This window comes from Pezoporus occidentalis, unplaced genomic scaffold, assembly GCF_034315485.1.
Source record: "Pezoporus occidentalis ecotype Australia unplaced genomic scaffold, CSIRO_AGI_Poc_V1 ctg99, whole genome shotgun sequence".
NCBI classification, from domain to species: domain Eukaryota; kingdom Metazoa; phylum Chordata; class Aves; order Psittaciformes; family Psittacidae; genus Pezoporus; species Pezoporus occidentalis.
Genome location: NW_026916358.1, coordinates 219891 through 229938, shown reverse-complemented (window position 1 = coordinate 229938; position 10048 = coordinate 219891). Strand labels below are relative to the sequence as shown.

Sequence of the window (10048 nt, the reverse complement as noted above, 5' to 3'; positions counted from 1 at the left end):
TGCAGTGACGGCCATGGGGATGGTGCATGTTAGCTGCAGGGTGTGATGTAATTACACAAGAATGGTGTAATTCCTGGCAAAAAAAAACTCGCAGGATGCATAGTGGGAGCCACAAAGGCAAACCTGTAGTGGTGGATAGAACCATAGAATGGTTTGGGTTGGAAGAGACCTTTAAGGTCATCCAGTTCAAACTGGCAGGAACACCTTACACTAGACTGGGTTGCTCAAGGCCGGGTCTAACCTGGCTTTGAACACTGCTGGGGATAGGGTAGCCACAGTTTCTTTGGGAGCCTCCCCTTGACTGGAACATTGCAGCAAAGCGACAAACCGAAAAGCTGGTGTTGGTTACAGGAGTGTGTATATGGCACTTTGATGGAGTGGGGGAAGCTGCACATGGTTGTACATGCAATACCAAGCATGTTAGGTACAAGGCTGTTAATAATGTGATCAAGAGAGGAGCAGGAAGTAAAAGGGTTGGTTTTTTCTCTAAAGGTGTGGTGCTTTGTAGTCATGCCTGGGAATGGAACACTGGTAGGGAATAGAAGATGCAACCAGCAGAGATGCTATACAGGAACAGCAAAATGAGTTAGCACAGATGTCAGCGAAGACACATTTCATCAGTTGACTCTCTATTTAGTTACTTCTGTATCTCAATTTTTAATTTAAGGCATTGGGGAGTTGTGTTTTATAGTAATGAGGAAATGGATGCTACCTTCATTTCTCAATAAATAGCAATGTCTGAAGTTTTTCATTCACAGTAACCTGCTGCTCGCTGCTGTGGGGTTCTGTGGCAGCTCACAGAATCACAGAGTCAGCTAGACTGGAAAAGACCTTTAAGGTCATCAAGTCCAACCATTACCCCAGCATTGCCAAGTCTACCACTAAACCATGTCACGGCCTCATTACACAATTTTTTAACGCTTCCAGGAGTGGTGATTCCACCACTTCCCTGGGCAGCCTGATCCAATGCTTGAGCACCCTTTTGGTGAAGAATTTTTTCCTAATATCCAATCTAATATCCCCTGCCACAGCTTCAGACTTTCCTGTCATCCTGTTACTTGGGAGACCAGCCACCTCCTTGTTCCATCTTCCTTTCATGTAGGAAAGTAGCCTGCTCTGGTAACAACTATTATTACCCCATTGCTTCAGTGTTCTTGACTAAACTCGATGGCAGTGGACATCGGAGAAAGATGGAGATAATGAAAATATGTTTATAACTTTTCAGAAAGAGGCAAGGACTTGAACACAAAAAAAGCCAAGAAGCACCCAAGCCAGCTGCTGAATAAGGCTTCCTGAAAGACAACATCTCCAGTTGACAGTGCTGCTCTCCATGCTGTGGGTCATACAGAGTCAGTTTAGACTCACAAGCACAGTACATACCTCAAGTCCCTGCCCAGGCTGCCCACACACCCTTTTATGTTCATTACAGAAACAAAACTTTGTGAGACAGCTGAACAAGCACAAACAAGAGGGGCAGGCCTGGTTTGATAGCATTTATTTTGACACAAGACTGACTGCCCCAGCATACCCACTCCCAGGTGGTTTTTAGGAGAGGGTTGCTGACAGCTAATTTGAAGTATTTGTACCGGTGGAAAAGCCTTCAGCATTTCTCTAATCTCTGAGCACACCTCTCAGGCATTTTGGAGCTTTAGGACTCAAGAGTGAAAGGCTATTCCACTTCACAACTAATTAAAGTGTGCTTGAAAAGGAGAACAGATCACAACTGTAACCAGCATTAGTGCAGCAGAACCTTGCAAGACACAAAAAACTCTTTCAAGAAGTTACCTATCTATTAACCAAAGATGAATGCCAGAGGACATGCACATGGATATATTTTGACTGATACTTTGCTTGAGAACTGGAAGTCTGCCATCGTAAGAGAGGGACCTATGCAAGCTCCAGGCTTAAAGAAACACTCAATACCAGTAGACAAGTAGGTTGTCAACAAGCTTGTCAGCATCTGCCCTGGTTGGGAGGTAGCATCTCCCAATTCTCAAATTTCTGCTGTATTTTAGGAAATAAACACAGCTTGGTGCCATAACCTTGAAAGTATTGCCATTCCCTGATCTATATTTTGCCCCCAAGGCAGGACTGATTGTCCCTAAACCGCTCTGGTCACACCATCATCCAGTTTGCTCTTTGTCTCCAGCCATCAGGAGTTTTTTCTTGGTCACCGCTGTCTTCATGCTGTTTTCCCCACTGGGCAGTAGTAACTACTCGACAAGAGGTAGTGGGAAAGCAGCAGAGGAGCATGTCTCTTGGACTACTCCATGGAGCTGGGAGAGAGGTGTGTCTTTCCCTTCTGCCTTTTGTTTCCTTTAGGGTGGGTGTGGTGGGCCATGCATCTCGCAGCTTAGGACATCTTCCTGCTCTTCCTTCTCCCTTCACTAAATCTGTTGGGTTCCTTCTTTTTAGGTCATCTTAATAGTGGATGTCTGGTACCTGCTGCTCCTTACAAGCTATTGTTTCCCACAAAGATGCTGATGCTGTTAATGTGGCTCAACTCCTGTTACTCGGGGGTCCAGTTTCCTCCACCTCTGGCAGTACCCAGGTGCTGGAGCACTGCCAGGATTGCTTACAGAGAAGAACTGCAGATGCCTTCCCTAGACAAACCCCAGGAGGGCTTTTCTGGTTAAAGTGTTTCTGGGTTCGCTCCAGCAGGCAGCAAGACCACACTAGGTTTTCCACACCCTCTGTCAAGCAGCATCATACAGTGCTATTCTGCATGCGAGGCACACCCACACGTGCCTCTGCCCACAAAGCAGAGGATGTCCAACTGTAAAAGAAGTAAAATACAACATATTGTGAGGCAGCTTTCTTCTCATCTTTGAGGATTATAGGAAATAGGAATTCTTACAGCTTTTAGAAAGCTATATATGCCTGTGGACTGGGCAACCATGACAGCGGTTTTTGAGCCGTTGTAGACCCACATCAGTCACAACTGCAAAAGCCTACCTCACAGCTCCTATTAGACGTCTTCCTACTAAGGGACTGAAACATCCTGCTTTGTACAGGATGAGCTGTAAGTAGGGTGGTTGTGGGTCCATATATACCAATCATCTGACACAGGGGACAGGAAAGTGACTCAAAGTATGAGCACTACCCATGCTATCAGCTTTTAAAGTGTTTTGTTTCCTTCACCCTCATAGGCAGCAATGACCAACGGTAGCAATTAAGGGGTAACATACAAGAACTCAAATTTTCAGAGAGAAAGCCACACAAAACAAGCAGCCAGTTGCACCCACCTCCAAAACAAACCAACTGAAAAAAAAACAAGCCAAACCTAAATCAGTTACACTGAATGAATTCCACTCCCTTCAGCTCAGCTTCACTGCAGAAATATTCTCTCGTCACTTAGGATGTTTCTATCCCATATCAGCTTTTCCATATTCAAATCATGCTAGTCATTAGCTAGAAGAATAGTAGAACCACAACAAGCTGAAACAAACATTGCCAGAAAAGACCGCCTGTTCTTCAACAAATCGGTAGATTTTCCTTTCAGGGCTCCTGGATCTCTGCTTTAATTTTACCAATTTGACACAGAATATTCCAGAGTACAAGTATCAGGTTCCTGAAAAGCTGCAATTGTATCTAAGTTGTCCAATTGTGAAATACTCTCCTCATTTTCCATACAGGCACAACTGATCACTCAGAAATAAGGTCTGTTGTTTCTGTCCTAAGACTGTATCATGAGATCACCCCATTTTGACATGGAATCATGCATGGCGCCATTTCAGGAAACATTTACAGTATCTCAGTACATCTGATTGTAAACAAATTTATCATATGTCCAACAGGATTAGTAATTTGAACTTGCATCTAATAATCAGGCAATCCAAATCTACAGAGAGGCACAGAACACTGATACTCAGATGAGGCTCCTATTTCTCGTTCCCCAGTTCTCCTAAAGCCTAGCCAAGTCATGATTGAATCAAAAATTCTTTGGGAAAGAAGTGACGGACATGATACTTGCTTTACTTTTTGGACATGGTATCAAAAGGACTCTTCACACAACTACTTTAAAAGGTAATCAGGAAAATGTTTTCTTTAAGAGACACAAACCATCAGTATTTCCTACTCTGGAAAGTTCCAGTTAGGAGAGAAGTACAACTAGCAGTTTATTTTAAAAAAAGGTTTACTCATCACAGCTGTAGTACTTTGTATAATAGTTTCAAGGGCTGGGACATAATGGAAACCATACAGAGATCTCTACCATGGTCTGTCACAGACACTTTTCTTCCTCCCTGAAACATAGATGGCAAACTACATATGAAAACATCTTTCAAAACCAAAATGAAGGATTCAGAAGGGAAGCTTGTATTTCAAGATGCTATGAGCTAGGTCAGTGGATAGAGTAATGTATCTTTCCCTAGTACAGTTAAGAAACACATTTTAGTGAGGCACCTGAAAAAGAGTAAAAGGTCTGAGCTGGTAGATTTGTAAATGGTACCATAAAACTTTTAAATTACTTCTGTATTTTGAATACAAAAAACAACAAATCCATTTCAAGTTTCTTTTCTATTACAGATTCCTTTTATAAAAAACGCCACCCTGTTTATTTATAGGGCAGCTTTTTCCTCTACATTTGTCACTGTTCCTTGGTTACTTTTGAAACCATTGGAGGAGAAGTGGAATTGCAATACATTTTGCAGCCTTTATGAAGCATCAGTGCCTGGAAGAAAGCCCCAAGTCCAGCAAGAAAGAGCTCAAATATGATGAGCTCTACCCTGCCCTAACAGTATACAGACACTCCAGACTAGTCCAAGCTGCACTTTGCCAAGCCCAGCAGATGTCAGAGAAAACACAGGGCTACTGAGAAAACTGAGGCTACTATGGTAGACGAGGGAGGTATTAAAGCACACAAATCCATCCGAAGCTCCATTTTGCTACTTGGAGGACAGCTTTCATTTTAATAGGCTATTTAAACCCATGTCACATGCATTTTTCTAAACATTTTTGGGGTATTAAAGATCTTTCAGATGACACTGTAACACTGACCTACAGTGTTAATACATCTTTAATAGTATTGACTTTAGCAGATAAACCTCAGGATGATTTTTAAATTGTTAGAGCAGACTACAGTCTATGAGTGAGCTTTTTCTATGACACTTAGAGAATGGGCTTTTACAAGTCTTATCCAGCTATGTGTAACATTTTAAAGAACACCACACATGTATTTCAGATCACATTCCAAACACTGTATTTTAAAATACCATGATATTTTAGAGAGAGTAACAGTTTAGTCCACATAAATGTGACCTACCAAGTCATGGAGTTACAAATGTACATCCAGTCTGCCATTTTTAGTTTTGTGCAAATTAATTTTCCTAAAGTAACTCCAAATCTAGTAAAGTGTCAAATATCCAACCTCCAGAGTTACAGAACTGAAGTTTTTCCACATCTACTTGAAATCAGACTTCCCAGTTTTAGTACATTTATTTTTGATTCAAAATAAATCAATCTGTAAACAACTGCTGTAGCAGCAGTTAGCAACAAAAACTGGTGACAAGTGTCAGTCTTCCAGTATAACTTAAGCGATGCCCCTTTTTACTGTCAACTTTTAATCAGATATGTAAATAAATACAAGAATTAGCACAAAGAAAAGTTGCCACTGTAAGAAAATACACTGTGTGCTGTGATTTGGAGTAAAATACCATACAACATTGGCTGTATCATTTGCAGTATGAATCTGACTGCTTAAAACAGTTTGATGCTAAACAGTTAAACCTTTTATTGGTGTAAAGGACTATGCTTTTACTCACCGTCAGAAATGTTTTGAAATTAAATTTCCTACTAGTATATTAAACTCCTAGATGTGAAAATGACTCAAGTCATTTAGTGAAAGAAGATACCATAGGCACCATAATATATATCTATATCTTTTTAAACAAAATCTGGTGATGAACCAGCAGTAACAGGATGAAAATTAAAAGGCACATTCAGGCAAAAGATAACAGAGTTTGCATGATGCCATATTTTAAAAAAATAATTTATGCTCTGAATAAGTGATTGGATCAGGAACAAATTTTCTGGCAGATTCTAATCTGTCAGAGAGAAAGCAAATTTTGTACAAGTTGTGCAATTCAAATTACATAACTATATTTTAACTACTGAATCTTGTTTTGTATTTATGTCTGTATAAGGCTTATAACCAAGTGCACATTAAGAGGACCGAACACTCAAAACCTCTCATCTTCTGAGTGCATAGAAATACAAGGAGCAACGAAGATGTTTAAGATGTTTCTTGCAAGAAGATGGATACTTGTATATGTGCAAATCTTAATCAAGTACTTGAGCGTCTTTCAGGTCTTGGAACACATTTCATAATGGCAGCTCTCCACAGGGCAGGAGCAAGTAGAAGGCTCAGAGTAGTCACACTCAGAATGAGAAGATAGACCTGAAAATTGCAAATAAAAGCCATTACCTCTTAGTTACGTGGTAAACTTAAGATTAGAAGTTTGAGGAGATCAAACTCTTCTAGACAGTATGTTCAGGAGAGTTCACCTGTCTTCCTAACCAATTATGCATACTGCTACCAAAGCAAACAAGTGCATGCTCAAATTATTTGTTTACCTGGTTTGAAGATACAATTACAACAACAGTGTTATGAGCTTATAGAAAAATTATTTACATGTATAGTCAAGAGGTCAATTTTGAAAGTTCAGTGTTTGCTAACAGGTCAATGGCTAAATACCATTTTATTAGAACAAAACCAAAACAACAACAAAAAAACAACCAACCACCACAACAACAAAATATTACCATATACCCCCCCCCCCAAGCTATTGTGGTTTAATGATACAATGGCTAAGCTGAGTACTATTTTATACACAAAAAAACTCCCAAACAAAAATCCCTTTAAGTCATACTGCACATCATCTGAAAGAATGATCTTAGCTACACAGTCTGAATGAGTCTTACAAAACATCAGGAAGCAGTTTTAAGGTCTCAAACAGAAGAATGACTTACGGAAATTTTAGAACTATATAAACCTGTACATAGATAATAACATGAGAGCCACCACAGAAAAGAAGGAGAGCCTACAGGTTTCCATGTGCAGTGGGTGGGCCCCTAACCTGGTTCTGTGATTATGTATGGGTATCTTGAAACTCTAGACAAACATACAGTATTTATAACTCCTAATTATATGCACGAATGAACATGAAAATGAATCACCTTTGCCTACAAGTGAACAGCATTGTGTAAGTTTTTCACACATGCTTTATCTGGAATAGCTTCCAGCATTATACAGCCCACTTGCTCACACAATGAAAAGCTTGGGGTGCCAGCAGAGTATTTTTGTGAGCAGAGATACAGAGGAGAAAGCAAACAGCACTAGAAAATGAGGTCAGCTGTTTTATCTCCATAGCCATATTTACTTAATTTCACACAGCAGACTTCATCATGAAGAAAATAATATTCTTACAGCTTCAATATAAAACTAAGTTTAAGGTTTCTTTCCTGGGTAATTTTTTTTCATGACTACTGAAAAAGCTGGTTGTTTCTTCTGCAAAGGATTTAAAATGAACAAGCTTTGCAGGTAAAGATTACAAGTTTGCTTGTTTGTTTAAATGTTAAGGCAATTTCCACTTCACCATCTCTGCTCTCTAGCTCTTATTTACCAATATTCCCTTACTCAAATCCTGTACTCTCAGTTACTTCTTTCTATAGCTGTATCAAGATTTTAAAAGCAAGGGCTTCTCAGTGTTAGTGATGCAGGTGCTATCTACAGCTCCCTACTCAGTTAATAAAGAAGTTGTAAGAGCAATTAAGGTAAAGCGTTTACAACTAAGCTATGTAAAACTCACTATTTAATATTTTAAAGTACAATATGAAACAAGTGAAAAACAGAACTAAGAACCCTTTCAAAGGCCATACATGTCTCCAATTGTATGGGTTGATTTTTGTTAGCGGTTGAGATATACCAGTGTACTGGTATTTCAAATACCAGTCATTGTATTTCACAGTATTTCAAATACAATGTCATACAAAACCCCAGTAAGTTTTTCAGATGCAAACCCCAAAGTTGGTAAGTATAGAACAGCTTACCTCCCGAGATATGATCCCTGCTCTACGTGCTCTGCTTCCCAGAACAAAAGAGAATTCACTGACTTGTGCCAGTCCTGCTGAGACAATCCACTTGATATACTGGCTGGTCTTTGGAAGAATCAGAGAAAGGACAAGCACTGCCAAGACAAACTTGAAAAGCAAGGTTTTGGGGGGATTATTGCGGGTTTGTTTTTTAAATTAAAAAGTGCAGTAAGTAAAATAGTTAAATCTTTGTGAGATATAGAGCATCAAATACAATAATTCTGGACATAAACTAGTGGACTTCTAGTGTGTCTCCTGTATTAAGAAACAAATGTACATTGCACAGTAAAAATCAGTATATTGTTTACTATAATAAAAACATTTGATAGCTTTGTTACAAATTCCAACCTAGATAAATAGATGTTTCTCCATGTGTAGCTTACTTTTAACATTAAATAGCTTTTTTTTTCCTAATACCCTAAGCTTGTTCTATCAAACTGTATTTTAATCAGCAAGATTCTTCCAAATACAGCTTTACAGTAAAGCTGTAATATTTCCTGTTACATCAGATGTTCAATTTTTGCACAGAATTTTCATTACGGCATGCAGCACAAAGATTATTTAAACTATTATAAGATTAAAGAGGAAAAGAAAATACCTTCATTATGACCACAGACAGTGTAAGGAATAGTAAGACTGTAAGTTCATATATTACAAATGTGGGGAAAACATGAAGTCCTAGGAAGAAAGAAAACAATATTTCAAAGTTTAAATCCACTATCTTACTATGATAATTTTCTGAGTTAATAACAGATTTAATTGCAAGACTGTATTCAAAAATAAAAAGCCCTAACAGCTATCAACTCTACCTTCTTGATCACTAAAGCACTTCCTGCATTTATCCAACCATTATTCCTTCAGAGAGGTTTAGCATAAACAATATTCCCAACCAAGTTAAACTGAGATGACTGATGCACAAGCACTTTCATTTCTAAAGTCTCTCTCTTCCACACCAGTCAACAATCCAGGATCTGAACTGAAACACACCTCTAGTAAGAACTATAAAAATACTGCCGGAAAACAATTCCATTGTTCTGCATAATGACTGTAACATGCGCTTTGTTCACTGTTTCAACATTGTTGTACTGCATGGTAATGGGACTATCACTGTGGAAGGATCATGATATTCAGCATTGCATAGACTATAGAGCTACATCAGAAAATGTAACTGTTTGATCCCATGACCCTCACTTGCCAACACTGAAAGTCACCTGAACTGGAAAAGTCACTTAGGACTGGAATTGGTAAAAGGCAGAAAATCCCCATGCACATCCCCATGCCCTAACAACTAAGGAATTATACAAAACTCCATTGCTGCGATGTTGTTGGGGTTTTGAGTGGGTTTTTTTTGTTGTTGTTTTCTTTTTGTTTGTGGGGTGTTTTGTGGTTTGTTTTTTTTTTCGGGGGGGGTGTGGGGTGTTCTCTGCCAGTGGTTTAGTTGTTTGGGTTTTTTTTTCTTCTAAATTTTTTTTGTCATTTTAATTCATAGAATCATAGAATCATTAGGGTTGGAAAGGACCTTAAGATCATCTAGTTCCAACCCCCCTGCCGTGGGCAGGGACACCTTATGCTAAATTCAATGAATATAGAAACAAGAACCATAAAGAACGCAGAAATTGAAAACTAAATCCTGCTAAAGAAAAAGAAGTATTTGTTGGAGAAGTCCTGGAAGAATCCAACTCACAGCTGACTAAGTCCATGTTTTCTTCTTAGGGTATGAGGAACTTCTGCAGGCAAACATAACTCTTATCTTTGGAAGCTTATTCCTTTTTCTTAAAAGCTCTTAAAAAAAGGAACCAAAATAATGGTGGTGTTCCTGATAAATCCATAATAGTTGGCAGTTCTCCAACCAAGTTATTTCTGGTGAAGGACAAGAATTTAGCTTTCTAAAGCATGAGGCATGTAAATCAATGCTGTAGCTTCTTATTTTAATGCAAGGCAAGTTTTCACTAGTTTT

At 38.9% G+C, this 10048-nt stretch overlaps 1 protein-coding gene across 3 annotated transcripts in view; it reads right to left on the bottom strand.

Moving 5' to 3' along the window:
* Positions 1 to 1482: 1482 nt before the first annotated feature.
* The window catches only part of TMCO3 (transmembrane and coiled-coil domains 3), a 40928-nt gene continuing 32362 nt past the window's right edge, over positions 1483 to 10048 (bottom strand). The window contains exons 12-14 of one of the 3 annotated variants that reach the window (XM_062606957.1): positions 8690 to 8769; positions 8050 to 8199; positions 1483 to 6397 (exon numbers count right to left, since the gene is read on the bottom strand). In XM_062606957.1, coding sequence (XP_062462941.1) covers positions 6284 to 6397; positions 8050 to 8199; positions 8690 to 8769 — 344 coding nt within the window. In that variant the 3' untranslated portion in view covers positions 1483 to 6283. Of the gene's footprint in view, positions 6398 to 8049; positions 8200 to 8689; positions 8770 to 10048 lie in introns of those variants that run through there. The other 2 variants (XR_009962437.1, XR_009962438.1) reach the window with 2 other exon arrangements.